This window comes from Girardinichthys multiradiatus, chromosome 21, assembly GCF_021462225.1.
Source record: "Girardinichthys multiradiatus isolate DD_20200921_A chromosome 21, DD_fGirMul_XY1, whole genome shotgun sequence".
Lineage (NCBI taxonomy): Eukaryota > Metazoa > Chordata > Actinopteri > Cyprinodontiformes > Goodeidae > Girardinichthys > Girardinichthys multiradiatus.
In genome coordinates, this window is record NC_061813.1 from 10390606 (window position 1) to 10412334 (window position 21729).

Sequence of the window (21729 nt, forward strand, 5' to 3'; positions counted from 1 at the left end):
CAATGCTTCATCTAGCTTCTCACAGTCAGCAAAGAACAACTCGCCTGGTCATCATTGAGTTTGTAGGACCCATATGGATTTAGCTCAGTTTAGATGGATACTAAGGGGGCCCTGTACTCACAATGGTTGTCTTGTATAGTACCTTCTGGGGTATAAATATGAAACATGGAACAAGCAAGGAGGAACCCTGTAGTGTACCCAAATGATTTTGCCAACATGTTTTTCTCCAACCTGGTTGCAGTGGTAAACTGGTTCTATCTTAGCATTAACTTTGAGATGTACCAGAGGAAAATATCACTTTTATTAGGAAATAGAAGTGGGATCATGGAGAATGAAAAACAAGCAATCAACATGCAGCGACTGCCATGTTTAAAAGTCCTGAATTAGTTTTGTTTTTGATCTGCATAATTTAAGACAATAAAAAAATTTACAAATAAAAAATGTCAGATTAGCTTCTAAATAACATACCATCAATTTTTCTGATAAATAACATGATGCAACAAATATCTAACTCATAGACATTCCCATCTGGGGTCCCTTTTTCAGCCTATTTCCTACCCATTTGAGCCTTCTGTATATATGTTGGCCAGGTATATATTGTACAGCACTGTTTTCTTGTTGTAGTCAACACTGTCGAACAACCCAGCAAGATTTACTGTTAAGAGAATTATTAATTATTAATTCAATACTCAACATGAACTGAAAAATAAAACTTAATCAAAGAAATGAGTAGTAAAAAGTGTTTGCATGATGCCTGAGGATTTTAAGTCTCTATTTGCAGTTAAAAAAGAAAACAAAAAAAAGAAATAAAAAAACATATAAGTAGATGATGGTTTGCCCACGGTTACATACTGGCTTTCAATGTAGGCATTTATTCTGTTCTTTTAGTGTAGGCTTGAGCTATTAGCAAAGCTCCTGGTATCAAGCTGTGGAGGTGTGGGTGTATAAATACAGACTTGAAGTTTGCACATGATGCTTGAGTGGTTGAAACTACAAGATGCAAAAAAAAAAAAAAAGACATCAAACTGGCTACATATGCAGGCCTATCATTACGGCCCTGCTTAACTTCAATGTGGGCAAGGCCCAAGATCCTCTCCACGCTCCGCTGCCGCACAGCTGTCCTGCGGTGTGAGCGTGCATTTGTAAGTTTTTATACCAACTGAGTAATGATCAGGCTTCCCCAGAGCAGAGGGAGGAAAAAGAACGACGAGAGAGGTGGAGCAGGAAAGAGGCATAGACAGATGGGGGGAAAGTGCCTGAAAAATGTGTACTGCGTCTGTGTGTGTCAGCCTATCCTCCTGCTCTCGCCCTCTGCTAGATGAAATATGAGGCTGATCAGTCCCTGTCAGATTCAGGGTGGATGAGGTCAGGGATGGGGTCAGCCCTGCGTTAGGGAAGCCTCTTACAGAAATGAGGATTTAGCCCTCCTGCTGTGGCTAGCTGCACACACACTTGTACAGACAGATAAGCACCTGTGTATGTGTGTAATTGTATATGTTGTCCTTTAACCACAACCTTGGCAAGGTACTTGCGGTTGCTCTGAGTGCATCCGTCTCTATGAGTGTGCCTGTTTTTGGCATTAACAGCGAAAACAAGCATTATCATCTGTCTCCCGGTGGGAGTCCATGAGGATTATGAGTGAATGGGCTTTCCTAAAATCCAATATGTAAATCCACTTAGAGCTAACATGCTCCATACTACTATATTACCAAGCTCTCTCTGTGCTACACAACTGCACTAAAAAATCTTTGTCGAAAAAGATCAACAGTTCTTCAGGGTCCTTTAAAGCAGTATCTCAGTATTCAGGCAGTTTTTACTGTTTTTAAGACAGATTGTAAAACCAAGCAGTCTACTTGCACATTGCTCCTTCCTTGTAGCGTGTTGCAAAACACACATCTGTAGTGAAATCTATTAAACATCCCAAGGATAATACAGACATAAATAATTTTAGCAGCAACAAGATGAGTCCCTAGATGATCAACTTTTAGGTTATTTCATACTGTTCATCTGCTGGAACCAGTTTTTTAGGGGTGATACTTTTGGTTACAGCCACTTTCCCACAACACCTCAAACCGTAATCTAAAGTACCAAGGTGGCAAGGGGCTTTGAATTCAACCTGCCAGTCTTAACTCCCTGAGCCACCAAATGAGGTAGAGCCAATCCTACAACAGTCGACATCTAAAAGTTTAAAACATGTCAGGAGCCCTGCTGTTCTTGTTATTAATACACACTGGATGAGTTAAAGTGCACTGAGACAAAATAGATCATTGGGCTTTATCGTTGGTTACTTTCTTCAGTAGCTGAGATGTGTGAGAACTCAGCAAAACCAAGATGGGTGCTTGTTGTAGAGGAGATGTTTGCAACCTATTGGCTTTTTGTAAAAAGAAATTTCACTATCGGTAAAAAATCTGTTCAATATCAATGAAACTGTGTTAATTTATTTGCAGATTTAAGGAAAAAAGAGGAACAGATTGTGTCTTTGTGAAAGACTGTAAATGAGGAAGCACCTTAAGATACAAAGCAAAATGGTCTCTGCTAAAGTTTAGAGACCACAATGATTCATCCTCTGAGTTAAGTGTCGTTTAGGCTCATCTTAAGTGGCTTAAAAAACAATCATGCCTACTGGGTGGGTAATGAGTTAGCAATGAGCTCTGTTTAGTAAACTTTGAAATACCTTCAGAAAGTCTAGAGAACAGTGGGTCATAACCTACTCAGTGCAAAAACTCATTTGACAGCAACAGAAATAAATAAAGAATAACTCAGTTGTTACACACAGTCCTGTACATCTACTCTGATAGAAACAATATAAGTCATTCCAAATATACCGATGTCCATTGGGTTCCTTTGAAAGACCAAAGACAAGGACGGATTGTAAAAAGGGCGATGGGGGCCAGGCAGCAACAGACCGAGAAGGCCAGGTGGGCTTTTATTTGATCCCCTCCAGAAGTGGTTATCACCAGGGCAGCTTTGATGTAACAGCAAGACAAGACAAACCATCTCTTGTTGGAGGAAATACTATGAGTTGGACAGCTGTGTGTTGAACACAGGCAGCCTTCATGCACATCATTAAATAGCCAGGGATGTTGTAAAGACATGACGTGAAAGTCTTTGTCTAGTCATGTCATTAGTTTGGATGACAGATTGCTCACCTCGCTGAGCCTGACACGTCACATGTGCAGGGATGTAACATAGTCTGAGACTGGGAGAGCTCTTATCTGCCTACTGTACTGAGGTCATTGCTGTGGATAGAAAGTAATCACAGTTTTCACCTCTGCACTGGGAAGGAAAATGTGATTATGTTGGCTAAATGTGTTTCTGCTGCGGCCAAAGATAAAAAGTTTCACTTTGCCGCCAAGAGTGTGACTGGCATTTACAGAAGTCAGCTTAAACTAGGTTTTTACATACACTTTAAAATTAGACACATAACCCGAAACTGATAATATTTTAGGTCAGTTAACAGTTCCAAAAACTATTTCTGTTTTTAGAGAATGTTTGTTTTTACTTTTCTTTTCTTTCTTCATATTCAGACATTCACAATCGTTTCTTTAGTATTTGGTAGAATTGCCTTTTAAATAGTTTGAACTGGGTCAACAAGCCTTCTACAATAGTTTGCAGGAATTTTGGCCAGTTCCTTCTTGCTTGCACACATCTTTCAGCTCTGCCCATGCATTTCATTAGGACTAAGTGATGGCCACAACATAACATTGTGTTTGTTGTCCATTACCCACTTTGAAACTAAGTGATGATTTTCATTAGGATATTGTCCATTGGAAAACCTACTAATGCCCAACCATTAACTACCTGGTTTCTTTATTTTATATTGTTTACCATCGATGCCATCTACCATGTAGCAGTCTCTCCTGAAGACAACACCCACACAACATAATGCTGCCTCCCTGACACTTTACAGCTAGTACTGTATGTTGTTCTCAGGCTTGTAATCTTCGCCCTTTTTTTCTCTAAATGTAACAATGGTTGTGATGGCCAAACACTTCAATTTTAGTGTCACCAGACCACAGTACAAGTCTCTAAAGATTAATGTACTTGTACCTGAGTGCATGTGGAAACTGCAATGTGGCTTTTTATGCTGCTTTGGAATTAATGACTTCTTCCTGTCTGAGGAGCCTTTCAGCCCAAGTTGGTACAAGACTCGTTTCACGGTGGACAGTGATACTCTTACCAGCTTCAGTGAACATCTTTACAAGGTCTTTTGAGTTTGAGGGTTGATATGTACATCTTGTGCCAACACAAATTAATCTCTGGGACACATAATCCATGTCGAACACCATTCCCATAGTGCTTATACTTGCAAACAATTGCTTAAACAGATGAACGCAGCAGACAACTGGAAACTGTACCAACAATGAAACAGATCTGTGGAGGTCTACAACTCTCTTTCTGATATCTTGAATGATATCTTTGTTATTTTCCATGATATTACACAAGGAAGCAGTGCATTCCCTTAAAATACATCCACAGGTGAGCTTCCATTTAAGTCAGATGTTGTGAATTATCAGACGTTTACAAATCCATTGACTTCATCATTTAAGCCTTCCCAAATGAGTTTTTCTTGTTGTATTTTTAGAGTATTTAAACTTCAGAATTTGAGGAAAGTAAAAAATACATTTATGTTTTTGATCTTTGCTTTCATTATACTGTCATTTAGCAAATAGAAAGAATTTTGGTGATCCTAACTGACCTAAAACAGGAAAAGGGTAGTCTGATTTTATGCCAAACAGTAAGAAAGTTGTGTTTTCGAACTGTATTTGGTAATATTTCATCACTACACACAAGATAAAAAAAGATTCTTTTTGGAAGTTTTTGGGCCTTGCTCCTGTTTACCTTCGATCTCACAGCCAAGGAGTTCAAGTCGCAGGCCCATCCCAGCAGGAGTGGCCCTCTCTGGATAAATTCTGACGAAGCGGGTCAGCAGGGGCTCCACTCTCCTCAGTTCAGGAGTGTCGTAATTGCTGTTACCTTCAAATATCTGGCAAAGAAAAAAGGCAGAAGGCACAACATGTGATATACTGAGACCTATACTAAAGACCTGCCAACACTCTCTGGGATTCTTATTCTGTTGTTCTGAACATTATATGAAATATGTGGGGGTGGTGGGGATTGGGTTAGGTGGAAAATAATCTGGAGACTGATGAAAATAAAAGGAGATCAGCAGATCTCCCTGGTCTTGCTGACATCTAAACTGCAGCATATGTGGGTGACAAGGGGGTAAAAACAGCATGATGCAGACCGCTGTCAAAAATCAACTTTCAGCACCCTGAACTTTGTCTCAGATCCTTTGCAAACAAAGGAATGAATGTTGGGGAAAGCGGGTTTAGGATAGGATAAAGCAAAGAGGAAGACAGAGGACTGATGGAAGTGGATTAATATGGGTGATCACGAGAGAGAGCCTGGTGAGCTTCAGTTGCTTGGGTACCTCTCAGGCTGGGAGAGAAAGGCAGCTAACTAGGGCAGGTGGAGGTATGGATCTTACTTGCTCCCTTTATAAATCAACCATCAGCCCATCTGGATGAGATTTATGCCCTGTCAGGGACAATTGTAATTGAGGATATGGTGTTGCAGCTCCTTTTGGAAAAGTGTGTGGCGCTGCATGAGAGCATGTATTTTTTGTGTTTGTCCATAAGTGGACTGCGTGTTCTGTGGAAGCAGCAAAGCTGGAAGATAAATCTTTCGTCATTCTTTGGGTTACGAAGTGATTTCTCCCTCCTCTCCAAAAAGGTTTTACTATCCCGTGACAAACCCGAAGAGTGTGTCTCACATATAATACAGAGCAGGGATGCAGAATTTGGGATTGCAATGTTTTTCCTAACGTGATTCAAAGCACCACTGAAATTTACCTAGAGTGACTGCTTTATTACTCACAACTGGCAGGTGAAACACTAAAGAAAATTGACCAGATGCATCATAATCAGAATCAATGTACAGATTTATGTGAGCTGTTTTTAGAAGTATGTTTCAGTTAGGGTAGAAATCCAACCATCTATGTTGATTTGTTGACAGAAATAAGTACTTTAAAAACACAATTAGATTATCTAAGGGTTTTCCATGGCTTAAGCGGTTTGCTTCTAGTAGGTGTTTTGTGAAATTAAACTGAATCAGCTTTGATAGCACTGATTGAACATTCACATACTGAGACTTAAATGTTTGTTACTGATCCACCTTCCCATTTTGTCCATCCGTCCATCATCATTGACACTCTTCAGCTCATTCTGGGGGATTCTTACTTGTTCCCAGGCCAGAAGGTCTGCCCCACCGTCTTGTCTAAATGGAACATGGCTGGAAAAACTTCAGATGTAGGCTAATTATATTTAGGGCTGAGCCCAGCCACATAAAGAAACATGCCCATTTTAACCTCTTGCATCTGGAATACCATATCTCATGAACATCGGTGAGGGATACAATCTTGATGATGGGTAAATAGAGGATGATACTTTTTGGTAGAGCTTTCTGCACCACAACAGACTGAAGCTACATCAACACTTCTGCAGATGAGGTATCAATCCGTTTATCCATTTTCTGCTCCATCCCAACATTGCTCCTGAACAAGACTCCAAGATACTTGAACTCCTCAGCTTGAGGCACGAACAAGAGAGAGAAATCCACCTATTTGTAATGTGTTTAATTTTCTATCCAGTGTATTAGCAGGTTTCACTTTCATCTTTCAGGATGCAAAATATTGCAAAGGTCTATGGGTGAGATTTTCAACCTCCTGTTTCATCTGTGGTACCTTCTACATAATCACAAATTGTTTGGTATAAGGCATAGGCTTCTCACATCTTTTCAGAACTGAACAAACACAAAATTAATTTGTAAAATTCCCCAGCCTACCTTTGGCTTGTTTCCACTGGTGTCATACGCCATCCTCCAGTCAGAGCCGTTGTTGCTGTACCCAAGACGGAATTTCTTCATAAAGACCTTGTTCTCGCGGTATTTTCCTCCCTGTATGATGAAACCCTTCACCAGCTTTTCTTCTCCGAGATCCACCTGCAGCCATTCGTTTGTGAAGGGCTGAGGCTGGGGCAGGAGGGTCCACCCTGTCCTGCTGGTAAGAAGGCGGGCATTCTCAGGCACCCAGCTCCGGTCTGTATGAGAGGACGCAGAAATCTGGTTGTCTGTGATCAGGCCTGACACCATGCCTAGCATGCCAGAGCAGGGGTACTCTGAGAGACAAAAGACATGGGAAAATGTGGTTAACTTTTTTGATGCAAACCAATGTGACCTTGCAGAGGTACAACACATGAACAAAAAGAACTTGATCATATCCAAAGGACTGATGTCCAAGATCATCTACAGTGCCAAAAGCAAAGTTTGGGTCTGAGCCTTATATAGAGAATAGCCAAATTCAAAGGGAGGAGGATTGTTCCCCAAACTCTTTCTGGTGTTACTGTGATCTCTCCCTTTTCTCTCTGTCTCTCTATTTGTCAGTAGATCTCATGCATACTAATTCTTCAGCCTGAAGCAATTGTCTCCAGGCAGCCAATTAAAACCTTCTTCCCGGTTGGTGTATCCACCTCCTGCATTCTGGGAGCATTTTTTCTTTGTATCTCCCTGTCCCTCTCTCCATAGATAAAAATGCAATCTCTTTAGGCTGCGTTTGGTGCAACAGCAATCATCTGCCTTCTGCTCCACAGCTGTCCACATCTGTGGGATTACATCTTTGAACATATTATTTGCTCTACTTCTCTGATCCTGTCTTAACTCTTGACGTGTTTTACCTTTATACACCATTTTACCCAAATGCAAATGCATATCTTTTTAAATTTACTTTTCTTTTGTTAGTGATCTTTCGTTATGCTTGAAGTTGAGTCAGGGAAACTAGACTTCTGGAAACATTTCCGACAAACATTTAGACATTCTTCCACCTTCTTTCTAAATGTTTCAAATGTGTCAAACCCAAAAACAACTGTGAGAGACCTGCAGTAACTTATTATTTGTCCGCTATCGAAGGAAAAATCAAGGCATTGTCACATGTCCCTGCATCCATGTGAGACAAAGTGTACCGATTCAGCATTGCTGTATCTAGCAGTTAAAAAGGACAAAAAGGTGCAGAACAAGGCCTCTTTCAGCACTCCTCTGCCTATGTGAAACAGTTCCCATGAAAACCTCGTGAAATAAATTCCTTGTCGTGCAACCCAGAAAACTAGCAATTGCTGGCTGCACAGAAGCCTCTTTTCCTCCTGATTTTCCCTCCTGGCCATGATCTGTTGAATGTGATCAGAGGAGCTGGCCTTTGGCTGTGTAAAGCTAAGGCACTGCGATCTGAATGCTTTTGAAGTGATGGGAATCCAGGTGGAAATGTTCATGTGTGTGTGTATGTGTGCAGGTCTGTCTAACCTTGTGAGCGTGTGTGGATGAGAGATGAAAGCGACTGATGCGACTCCCCCGGATCATCTGGAGCTGCTAATCGAGCTCAGCTGCGATTACAGAGGCTGCAGGGATGGCATGCTCACCATGGCACGCCCAGTGGAGCAACTGTTTATATTTGTGGACGGTAAGAGTAGAGATGATGCGGGTCTGTTTGGGCCATGAATGGGGTTTGGGTGGAGCATTCTTGGTTCATCTGTGCTATTTCTACACCACGGCATATTTGGTGGTGAATCCTTTTATTAATGAGTAGCTGTTTGTATCAGAAGGCACGCGACCACTGTAATATGTTGTGAAACATTTTGTGACCTTCAACACACCCACTCTCGTAATCTCTGAATAATTGGTTTGACATCACAAATTGAAGACGGGACCTCTTAAATTGAATGCTTTTCCTTACTAGTCTATGTCATGTTTTTGTGCATTGCTTAGCTGTCATGGAAGCACTCAGTGAACGTAGAGGTGCACTCAGAAAGCTCTCCAAAGTTTTTACGTTAAAGTATTAAAGGCTGAAGAGGACAGCCGAGTCACAGAGTTTATGGAGCCCTCAAAAGCCGTGGTTTCCCTCACCAGTACTGGTAGCATGCAGTGGAGCTGGCAGTGTCTTCAGAGAACACATGGGCACTAACGTCATATTGGAGGCCCTGTGGTGACTTCGTGATGTGTTTATGCTTGGAACAGCGCTCTGATTATGTGCCCCAGCTGTAACCCTGCTGCACCGATAGTGTCATCTGCTCTTATAGAATTGGCCATGCATATGTGATGCATAAGTGACTCGCTCCATAAAAAAAAAGAAGGAACACACACTCACTTCACATTTAGTACCAAATATTCCAGATCCCAACTTTAATTGTATGTTGGGCATAGGCCTGTTATCGATATCAAGATAGACCAAGGTTTTAAAAACTTGTCCTTTCAAAGCACCAAAATGTTCCATTATAACATTCCTGGGGTTGAACGAGATACTAAAAGCAGTGTCTAAGTGACCAGAATTTTCTCCAGCACAGAGTAACACAGCAATGTCCGTCCCCCACCCGTTGCTGTGCACTCCCCATTAGCTAGCTGTTTACAAGAAACACAAATTTGTCTGTTAAGAATTCTTTTGCATTTGTACTTAAAAATGTTCCTTTAAATATTTCTGAGAATGTCTTCATCCAAGATTAAATTGATCAAAGATGTTAACCATGCCAGTAACTTGCCATGCCTGCAGGTGTTGTTATGTCTGATGTGGGGCTGAGGGCTAGATTAGAGGTGGGTCTGGGACATTATAGTTTTAAAATTGTTGCATATAGATGGATTATTTACACTGAAATCTAACACAAATTACTTCACCTGATAAAAGATAAAATAAAATCCATCCCCCCAAAACCCAGGGGCATGGGGCTGTTGCCTCTGTGAGCCCAATGTCTAAAGTCCTGCGCAGGAGATGTACCATCACTAAACAACACAACACTGTTGTCAATAAGCACTTACTGCTGCTAGCTGCAGGTTGACTACCTGGGCAGGTAGTCTCAGTAATTATCCAGCTAACATCAAATTGTTATTTTTGTGTTGCTTAGTAAAAAGCTCAATGACAATATGTGCAATAATATTTGCACAAATAGAACTTACAAAATACACCTAAATATGTTTCTTTATGTATCAAAATTCAAACAAATAAATAATTGTTACAGAAAAAAAAAATTAATAATCAAATGTCTCTGTTTTTGTAGCAGCAGTGGAAACAATTGTTACTTTTGTGCTAAAAAAAAAATAGGTCATGGTTCACATTTCTGTTAAACATTTCACATAAATACGGTGAAAATGCCATCCTAGCCCATGCCTATTCAAGATGCTGATAGAGAAAAGGCTATGTCTTTTCTGCCCTTAATTTACTCAAGCTCAATTCAAATTGAATGCACATGTTCATATCCCACAGAGACAAAGATAGTTGTGATAAAACCACAGTAAATGGAGCCACCAGCATACACACACTAATTTAAAACATCAACAAAAGAGCAAGGGGAACAAAATTGTTGCTAAAATCTAAGTTATATAAGCAAAAAAAAAATCAAGCTGTGGCAATAGAGAGTGCTGGGTGCAAATCAGCAAGAGCCCACTCAGCCTTATAAGCAGATGCAGGCCAGCTGTTTACTCTATCTATACTGAAGGAGATGCTTCTAAACATGGGGTCACGTTAATAAATAATCCCCATTCCTTTGCCTCTAGTCAGTATTATGTGGCTTGGGCCTGGATTGGAAATAAAAACCTGACAGCTAACTGAGACAGCGTAAGTTGCCATGATCGTTTGGTATTCTGTAGTGTGACTAAAAAAATGTTTTGCATTTGCAGAGGGAGCTGTAAGCAGGGATGAAGAGGTGATTCATGGGTAATATGAATGAGGATTAGCAGGAAATCCAGCACTAACCAACCTGATATCTTGCAACCGTACACCTCAAAGCGCAGTGCAATGCCCGTTTCCCAGGTGACTGGACGAAGGCGGACGAAGCGCGTCAGCGTGGGTTTGGGCAGATTTGTCTTGGCAACGTCCGTCGGGTTGGTGTTGCCTTGGAAAATCTGGGAAAGAAAGCAGGAGACACATTATTTTTGACAGAATACGAGAGGAGACGCAGAGCGGCAGGTTTTTGATACATTGGCTCTTCCAGAGAACCAGAGGTAACCTTCAAAGAATAGCTTCTAAATCAAAGAATGTTTAGGATGTTTCACGTAAACCTCAAAACTTAAAAATAGATGAATGTTTCCTGTGCATAATGTTTTAAATTACTGATACTTAAAGAGACAGGAGCTGCCCTTGCTTCACATGTTGCAGCTGAAGTAGGGAAAGGCATGAAACCTGAAGCTGGATGTGTAACAGTGATCAGATCCGATTAGCTCAGGGTACCCTTTCACCATCTTCTGCTTCCAGATTGGGTGTAGATTTTACTGCACTGTCTTGTTGAAAGGTCAGAGACGTCAATGTTCTCCCCTGGGGTCAGATGACAGTTTACAAGCACTATACAATGAGACAGGCCACCCAGCCAAACAACTGCCCGCAGTCCATCACAGTTCATTCTGAGTAATTGAATCTCAAAGGTAACCGCACGGCCTCCTGACCTCTCTGACTGAGAAGTTATGAGGCGGAAAGGATTCCAGTTGAGAAGAATAGGATGCACAGATGGGAAGCTAGCAGTTTAGTTAATCTGAGATGAACTGAAACACTGCTGGGACTGATGCATTAGACCATATAGCCTGCTACCAAGTCCTTCAGTGGTACTCGTCATCTACATCACTACGGGACCCTTCTATAAAGTCAGCCACTTCCTTAAATGCCATGCAGCATCTCCTCTCCGCACACTAACTGTAAAGTGGCTTTTTCCTGAGCTGCGCTAAGATGCCAAACTGCAGGCTCAGCATGTAGCAAATGGTGTTCTTCCACACAAAAGCACTTAAGAGCCCGAAAAAACACATGCCGGGCCTTAGGCAGCACCTTTAAGCTGTCTCTTTACAAAAGTAACAGTGTACTCTGGAGAGACCACGAAAGAATCAGGCTCGGGGGCACATGCATGTAGCAACAATTGTTTGGATGATCTGTTGAGGTTGGGAATTTTTTTGTACTTTTCTTTCAAAAGCACCTTATGGGTTTTGCATACCACACAAATGAGGGGGCCGTGTGGCGCCGGCATGCTCCTTTGACCCACTGAAAACACCCTGAGCTCAGTCCATCTGGACCCTTTGCCTCCAGATGGACCTACTGTCTTTTTGACAGTAGGATCAACGATCAATGGTTAGAGCCTGTCAAGCCCCAGCCAAGTATGCCATCCCTTTCCTTCCTTTAGTCTTTGGGATCTTCCTCAACCAGCTACTCAGACATGACAAACTCAGCTGTCTCTGTGCTTTTATTCAACTTTTCCACCTATTTGTCAATTGTCTTTTCCACCAAAGTCAATTGTCATTCCTGCTTCCTTGACAGCAAGCAGATACTACTTCAGGTCAAATAACAAGGCCTGTTTAAAAAGTCAACTCCTTAAACATTTTGCAATGTTACTAAAACTGTTTTACTATTAATACTCTCACAAAGTCGCTTCTGTTCCTTGCATAAATACTCAATGACTGCTAACAGCAGAACGTCTAATAAAATTTCTTTCAATGTTATTTGAATGTCTTCTTATACAGGTCCTTCTCAAAATATTAGCATATTGTGATAAAGTTAATTATTTTCCATAATGTCATGATGAAAATTTAACATTCATATATTTTAGATTCATTGCACACTAACTGAAATATTTCAGGTCTTTTATTGTCTTAATACGGATGATTTTGGCATACAGCTCATGAAAACCCAAAATTCCTATCTCACAAAATTAGCATATTTCATCCGACCAATAAAAGAAAAGTGTTTTTAATACAAAAAACGTCAACCTTCAAATAATCATGTACAGTTATGCACTCAATACTTGGTCGGGAATCCTTTGGCAGAAATGACTGCTTCAATGCGGCGTGGCATGGAGGCAATCAGCCTGTGGCACTGCTGAGGTCTTATGGAGGCCCAGGATGCTTCGATAGCGGCCTTTAGCTCATCCAGAGTGTTGGGTCTTGAGTCTCTCAACGTTCTCTTCACAATATCCCACAGATTCTCTATGGTGTTCAGGTCAGGAGAGTTGGCAGGCCAATTGAGCACAGTGATACCATGGTCAGTAAACCATTTACCAGTGGTTTTGGCACTGTGAGCAGGTGCCAGGTCGTGCTGAAAAATGAAATCTTCATCTCCATAAAGCTTTTCAGCAGATGGAAGCATGAAGTGCTCCAAAATCTCCTGATAGCTAGCTGCATTGACCCTGCCCTTGATAAAACACAGTGGACCAACACCAGCAGCTGACACGGCACCCCAGACCATCACTGACTGTGGATACTTGACACTGGACTTCTGGCATTTTGGCATTTCCTTCTCCCCAGTCTTCCTCCAGACTCTGGCACCTTGATTTCTGAATGACATGCAGAATTTGCTTTCATCCGAAAAAAGTACTTTGGACCACTGAGCAACAGTCCAGTGCTGCTTCTCTGTAGCCCAGGTCTGGGGAATGCGGCACCTGTAGCCCATTTCCTGCACACGCCTGTGCACGGTAGCTCTGGATGTTTCTACTCCACACTCAGTCCACTGCTTCCGCAGGTCCCCCAAGGTCTGGAATCGGCCCTTCTCCACAATCTTCCTCAGGGTTCGGTCACCTCTTTTCGTTGTGCAGCGTTTTCTGCCACACTTTTTCCTTCCCACAGACTTCCCACTGAGGTGCCTTGATACAGCACTCTGGGAACAGCCTATTCGTACAGAAATGTCTTTCTGTGTCTTACCCTCTTGCTTGAGGGTGTCAATAGTGGCCTTCTGGACAGCAGTCAGGTCGGCAGTCTTACCCATGATTGGGGTTTTGAGTAATGAACCAGGCTGGGAGTTTTAAAGGTCTCAGGAATCTTTTGCAGGTGTTTAGAGTTAACTCGTTGATTCAGATGATTAGGTTCATAGCTCGTTTAGAGACCCTTTTAATGATATGCTAATTTTGTGAGATAGGAATTTTGGGTTTTCATGAGCTGTATGCCAAAATCATCCGTATTAAGACAATAAAAGACCTGAAATATTTCAGTTAGTGTGCAATGTATCTAAAATATATGAATGTTAAATTTTCATCATGACATTATGGAAAATAATGAACTTTATCACAATATGCTAATATTTTGAGAAGGACCAGTATTATAAGAGAATGGAAATCGGCCACAAGATTCCAATTGTTCTTTAAACTCAGCTCGATCATAATGTTTATGGTTGCAAAGGAAGTTTGAAACAGGTGTTTCTGTGTACCTTCTGTTTGGAGCCTTCTTTCAATGTGATCCAGTCCTCTCCATTTGAGCTGACGTCTACTTTGTAGGACTTGACAAAGTATGTCCTGTGAGTCTCCTGGGAAATGGCACCCTGTGTACCGATAGCAGAGACAAAGCGCAAAAAGCCAAGGTCCACCTGCAGTCGGGACAGAGATAAAAAAATACGTTTGGAAAGCCGGTTTTATTATCTCGCAGAGATATAGGTAACATGCAACCCTCTTTGTTTGTTTAAAGACAACCTTTTAAGAGAGCTTTTCAATGCACAAGGTAAAAACATAGGGCTTGTGTTAGAATCATCTCTGGCCATAGTCTCATCAACTTCCACGAGGAATTTAATAAACAGCAATGAAATGATACCCACATTAATGAAAAAGACACAGGATGACAACTTAATTTCCTGAGATGGGAGACAAGGGGCTGTTGGATGAAAGTGAGCGCAGGGCAGGAAAACGTCTGGAATCACTTTATCAAAATCGGCCAGGAGGAAAAAAGGATACAGTGTGAATATAAAACACTGTGCATTTAAAATATGCAGGGGAGGGGGTGTTTATGGACTGCAGTACATCACTGGATGGCTAATACATTTTCACATGGAGAAAGCCACCCACAGGCAGTTGGGTCAGAGGGGAACATGAGTCTATAGCTATTAATTTTTGTATTTTCATTTGATTTATGCGTATGTGGATATAAAAAAAAATATATATGTTTGCCTGAGCTCGCGGCTTGTTTATTTCAAATGTTCCCGACACCAAGCCTGTTCACAAGGATGACCATAGCTGCCAGGAAAGAATGAGTGCACACACTTCCTTAAGTTCTCCTGACGTCTGTTTATGTGGCAGGAATGGCATCCAAATTGGCTTCTGATTATGTAAATTATGCTGTCTATCATCAGTTGGACTGAAGGTCTGAATAATAAGTCAGCTAAGACAGTAACAGTGTCGTTAAAATTTAACTTATTAATGCAACATAGAACTTGAATGTATTTTACTGGAATTATTTGTGACAGACCAACACATAGTACATAATTGTGAAGTGAAAGGAAAACTATGGTTTTCATAACTTTTATCAAATAGAAATATGCAAAGTTAGCAGCAAAAGTCCTCTTTACTTTAATGCACATAAATAAAATCAAGCTATTGCGTTCACAAGTTATTTAACTCAACCTGTCTGTAATTTTCACATCCACAGTTTGTTTACTTTGGTCCAAATCAGTTGCTGAGTATGTAACTTTTTTCTCTAGTTTGGTTTCTTTTCACACATAGAAAACTACAAGCAAACCAAAACCTAATCACTACAAACCATGCCAAAACATTCAGTCTGTTTATTACTTGGATGTGCCCTGGGAGGGAGCAAGTGTCGATACAGGACATAGATGCTGACAGGCCAGAATAGAGCATTAGTCTAAGCAACCAAGAGGCTAACTGTAACTTTGAAAGAGCTGCAAAAATTCACAGAGCAGGTAGGAATCCATTGATAGGAAATCTGCAGGTCATGCTCTGCACACGTCTTGCCTTTATGGAAGAGTGGCAAGAAGACCTCCATGGCTGAATAAAAGACATAGGAACTCCTGTTTGCAGAATTTCCACAGGACATGTAGGGGCAGAGCAAATATGGAAAGGAAGGAGGGTGCTCTGACCCTATGAAACCAAAATAGAACTGTTCGGATAATGAATAAAATGCATTTTATCACCCTGCAAACAATATCCCCACCATGAAATATAATAATATAGTCACTTGTCTGCCACTACCATGAGGTTGCTTTTTTTCAGCAGAGACAGGGAAGCCTGTAACTGGTGATTGAAAGATGGATGGAGCTAAATGCAGGGCAATCCTGGAAGAAAACTTGCTAGAGGCTTCAATGTATGTCAGACTGAGCTTGACATACCAATGGTGCAACAACCCTAAACCTACAGCCACTGCTACAATGAAATGGAAAATGTATGTGTTAAAATTACCAAACGTCCAGACTTTAATGTGACTAGACTTGAAAACTGAAGTCAACAGTTGCTCTCTATCTAATCTGAGCCTGAGCTTTTTTGCAAAGAAGAATGGACAAAAATGCCTAGAAGAAACATGTCAGCCACATACAACTATAATTGCAAGTTTTGACTATACTGATTAAGTCTAAATACATATGCACACCACACTTTTCTAATTTTTATTTGTAAAAAAATGTTAAAACCATCCACCGCACATTAATGTGCAACATTGTGTTAGTCGATTGCATAAAGTTCTAATAAAATACGTTGAAGTTTGTGGTTGTAGTGTGACACATTGTGAAGACGTTCATGGATTATGGACACTTTTGCAAAGCACTTTAGCCCTGTGGAGGCTACTTCATCCCACACAACTCTTCCCCAACAAAGAAAAAAAGTTCGAGCGAAGCTGAAAAACTTTCAAAGAATCTCAACCCCTCCGAGGAAAAGCAGTGCAACTAGTTTTAACAAGCGTTAGCTGCACCTTTGACAGGCTGAACTGACATTAATGAGGAGTAATGGTGTTGCGTGCAGGCGCCACTGTAACGCAGTAGTGATGCAGGAAGCCAGGGTGTCAGAGGAGCAGGATTCTGAGATCATGGCGAGAGACAAGAGGCCTTTGATGTTGACGTGAGATGGGAACGGGCTCTGATGGATGGCGACCAGAGTCTCGACCAGATTACTGAATCGACTCAGAGGAGATCTCCTGTGTTTGCACGTGGGAGGGTGTGTAAGGAGGAGTTATAAGTCTGAAATCCTTTTTGTGAGAGTGAGCAGACAGACACGATTGTGTGCACATATTTTAGATAATTAAAGCCAGGGTTATCTGCCGCCACAGATCTTAACGGGGATCCAGAATGTTAAAGCCATAAAGTCAAGAGTCAGCTCTAGCACTGTCTGCCAGGCCTAAATACAGCAATCTACCACACTTAATGATTCCAAGCAAAGAGATGGAAAGGAATATGGGCATGCCACAGAACGCTGGTCATTCCTGCCCCTTCCAGCAGTAAAAAGACATTAACAGATGGGAGCAATAAATGAGATTCCACTGTACCATTCTCTCTCTCATTCCAAAGATTTGGATGGATGGAGCCTACCAAAAAAAATAAAACATCAGTCACATACAGACAGAATACAGTTGTTCTTGTCAATTGGCTCAGGAGACTTTCATTTAAACCCCAGATTTTTCTTTGAATCCACAAATAGAAACAAAATCAAATCCTGTCGGCCTGAGATGGTTTAATGACACAGGAGCTGAATTCTTCTCTGTGGGGTAAATGGCTGTTTGTGGCAGAGCTTGATGGGAAAAGCAGTGGATGGCAGCGAGGTTTGGACCGGGTGTATAGTAGTGAAAGGTCTTTATTATCTACATTCATATAGTCCTCCTGATTATTTTCTGTTTGGACCAAGGGAATACACAATGAGGGAGCTTATATACTGCTTAAGGCCTAATGAAATAAAAAGGCAGCAGAACATGGAATATGTTCTTTGAAAATGTGTCATTAGGAAACAAAATAAATGAGTGGTTAGTAACTGGTAACGCTTGGTGCTCAAATGTCCAACCATGCGCTTTTTAAAAAATGACCTTTTCAATGAGAGTTGTTGTAACTCATAACATCAATGTTTTTATCTTAGTTTGCCTTGAAAATCTGTATTTTTCTTTTTTGGTTTTTCCACAATATTAGCAGGTCATGCAGGCATTTGCAAGCCTTCATTGAAAGTGGTTAAACTTCAAATCGTCATGCACCAGCTTAGTGACAATAAGAGTAAAACACTAGCCTCTTTCACAGAACAGTTCTGTCATAATGCAACAAACACAAGCTCCACTTTAGGATTTTCATGAATCTCTCAGAAGTGCAGCTGGTATTGTGAAACCAAAAGAGGGCATGAAGTGAAAATCTGCAGAATTGATACAAAGCTACATAAAAGTATGCCAGACATTTCCTACTCCAGTTGATTAAGCTCATCGTTCTACTTTAAAGCAATACCGGTACTAAAGGAGCTACCCGTGGCTGAAGTCCAGTGATCTATTCTTCCTCAGCGAACTTTACCACAACCCATCAAATGTGAGTTACAACTACCAACTACAATGACTCCAATGCATTTTTACCTTAAATCCACTGGCCAGCTGGTTGAAGATACATCTCATTGCTACATCACACCTTAGAGAAGGCGGCTGATCCTTACATACGTTGGCAGTTACGAAGCCTTGACTACCTTGCTTGGTGGTTCAGAGACATAGTGGTAGAATGACTTGCCTCTCCTTTGTCCTTTCAGAAAACACTAAGATATGGTGAAAGGATGTTTCAGTCTTAGCTTAAAGTGTTTTGTGAAAGAGGTCACTGGCTCCTGAAACTGTTTAGATCACGGGTATCCAAAGTATGGTCCCGGGAGCATCTGCGGCCCCTGTACTGATGTTGTGCGGCCCACCACACGCACTTTCAAGAATGGGACATATTTGACCCCCTAGCCCAGCCAGTTGCTGCAGGAGTGAATTTTCATTGAAAACCTAATATGAAAAATTATAGGAACAATACAAAGTCATCTTTTAATAGTCATGCTTTTCGCTCTTTTTCTCATTTTATAGTAAATAGGACCACAACTATCTACCTGGGTGCACCCACATCTGCATTGAATTGAAAAAATTAAATTTGGCTAAATATAACAAATATTTTGAAAGAAATGGTGACTCAAATCCTGTTATTGTACCTGAGAATAAAATAAAAATAAATTTGTAAACTCTGCTTTACTTTTAATGTGGCAAACCTAGAATGCCTTTTATATTTTTTAGAGCTAAAATGGTTTACAGATTTGATTCACTAAAATGTTGCATGATGTAATTGTTGAGCAGGTACAAAAAAATCACACATTTGGGGGGGGGGGGGGGGTTAATAAAACAATACAACAGTTTCATTGCCCTCAAGCAATTTTGACTTGATAATTTTAGCCCATGTGGCAAAAAGCTTAATTGCCACTGGTTTAGATGCTGGCAGATGTTTTTAAAAGATCCTTGGCAGGTAGCTGGATTTATCTGTCTATCGCTGTCCATCATAAACAAAATGTAACCTACTAAATCAGTTTTCCAGCATTATCCATCCACACTGTGGTTCTCCCCTTTTAAAATGTGAAAAACAACCTGCACAACTCAACTGAAAAAGAAATAAATCTGTTCAAAGGAAAAAAAAACAAGATATAAAAAAGCAAAAAACCTTATTGCCTAAGTTTGCATTTCCTTAAACTAACACTTTTTAGAATCACCTTTTGATTGGTGAATCATCATTTCATCTGCTTTATTTGGTAGACGTCCATCAGAATCCCATATTTTGACATGTGACTAATAGTCTGGTTTATCTTGTAGAAGTTCTCCATATCTATGAGAATGTGCGGACTTCTCTTGTCCACAAACTTCTGCAGCTGGACCCACATATTTCCTTTAACATTTATTTGACCATTGCAAAACTTTACTTTTGCTCTCACTTCGGCACTTTTGTTTGGATTAAAATGTGACTGATACCTCTGCATAATGAGATTATTTTAATCCTTTCTAATCGCTCTGCAAACTGTAGATTTGTATTCTTTTCAGTTGAATTGAATAGAGCAGGTTATTCTGGTCTGAACATTCTAAGAGGGGTTTGCACATATCAGAGCCAATGCACATATTATTATGGCTGAGCCCTTAAATAAAGAGAAGTTAAGACATGCTGGGTTCTTGTATAATCTGAAGAGTTTTCAATTGTATTACCCCTTGCAGGAAAACTGATTCCTGTAACTTTGTGAACGTTGTTGGCACCAGATTTAAAATCTCTTGGAATGTGAGTCAAAAGGGCTAGCTACAGTAAGCTGTCACAGGATGCAACATGGAGAGGAGATGAAAGAAAGCATGCTGGACAGAAACGGGAGAGAGCTCCACACTCTGAGGAGATGGCAGAGTGCAAAGGGGAAAGTTGGGAAAGGGAAGTGTGCCGCTGACAGTGAAGCCTTGCAAATTTGAAGGACAGAAGCATGGGGTCTCCAGGAAAGATATTTACAGACTAGATCAATTCCACCAGTAGGAGATGATAACAGGGCCTGGGTAATGAGCAAAACATTTATTAATTTATTAATGGCTGCTTGTTAGAAACAGAGGGAACGCTGATGAGGCTGCGCTAACGGACTGAGGTTTCTCGGGTTATGGAGGAAGGCAGGCTGACAGGATCCTTAAATGTGGAACAAAATCTTTCATACACCGCAGATATCTCAATAAAAACAAGAAGGCCCAGATAATGATTACAACAGGGAGTCCTTTTAACCCAAAGCCTAGAACAGCACTTACTGACCTCTAAATATAAACCAATAACATTTAGAAATCATACAAAGACCAATGGGGATCTTGGATAAATAAATCATCCTCATATATAAGCCTATTTTTCATCTGGAGCTGAAAGGCTGAATCATGCTTGATGGCTGATATAATCACTCGGAGGCAGATGTGAATTATGACTCCTGATGTACCATCGCTGCAGTCTGAGACTTTGCTGAACCATCAGGATGAAGCATTTATCTCCTCCACATTTTACATTTTGTTATATTTCCAGATAAATGCTTGGACTCAAGCCCAGCAAAACAAATGACACCACACATTCTGGGCATGCTGAAACACAGTGACAGGGAACATTGGTGAGGACCACACAGCCTGAACTGTAAAAATGAGAACAAGGGTAAGAAATCAATCCTGCTTCCCACAATCTTTTAATTTAGGGTCCAGACTTAAGCATGTCCTTGTCTTCCAGGAATTGTTTTCTGCTTCAGCATAGTCTAAAATGAGTGTGTTTATGAGCCTGTTTTTTTTACCTTTTATCTATGAGTCAAGCTAATAACTCAAAGCCCAGTGTCTCACGACAGGCAAGGTGCACTGGCTCCAGCGGTTTCACAAACTGATGTAACCAGAAAGGCAGAAAAAGAATCAGTCGTGCTCAGGCTTGTAACACCAGCCATAAGAACTCTGATGAGCCTGCAATTAGATCGGCACGCTCAAATTAACTTTCAGCATTTTAATGGAGGTAAACACACTGAATGTGAGCCTTAGAATAAATGATAGGAATGACAAACATACATGGTGTTTAAGTATTTATGTGTGTTTGAATAGGTATAGTTTATTCAAGATAATTTTACAATTACCCCTCTTAATGGTAGGTTGAGCTATTACTCAGAATATTGTCACAAAGCGTAGACAAAGTGACTCAGATGCAAAGTTACATGACAGCTGCATGAGGCTAAAGCCTACTCAGGGTTGTTTGAGTGAAGGAAGCAGACATGAGCTTGATAAAGACATCAGTAGGGTGAGACGTTTAGGGTACAGCTTAAGAAAAGGGTCTTGAACTCTTCCTCTCCCTGCTTGATTGGCTTATAATTGAGTTGGGTTCAGCAAAACAGTTATCTGCAAGATGAAATGCATTTCTTTAAATAAATGTGGCTGCTTCCCCAACAGAGAGAGGAAAACAGCTTCCAGTCGCTTTATGTGTGTGTGTGGGCTTCTGCTGACTGA

At 40.8% G+C, this 21729-nt stretch overlaps 1 protein-coding gene across 3 annotated transcripts in view; it reads right to left on the bottom strand.

Moving 5' to 3' along the window:
* nrp1a (neuropilin 1a) overlaps window positions 1-21729 on the bottom strand; it is a 70594-nt gene that overhangs the window by 8016 nt on the left and 40849 nt on the right. For all 3 annotated transcript variants that reach the window (XM_047349121.1, XM_047349124.1, XM_047349123.1), the window contains 4 exons: window positions 14210-14365; window positions 10794-10938; window positions 6847-7178; window positions 4843-4987 (listed from right to left, as the gene is read on the bottom strand). In XM_047349121.1, the coding sequence (XP_047205077.1) occupies window positions 4843-4987; window positions 6847-7178; window positions 10794-10938; window positions 14210-14365 (778 nt within the window). The remainder of the gene's footprint in view (window positions 1-4842; window positions 4988-6846; window positions 7179-10793; window positions 10939-14209; window positions 14366-21729) is intronic.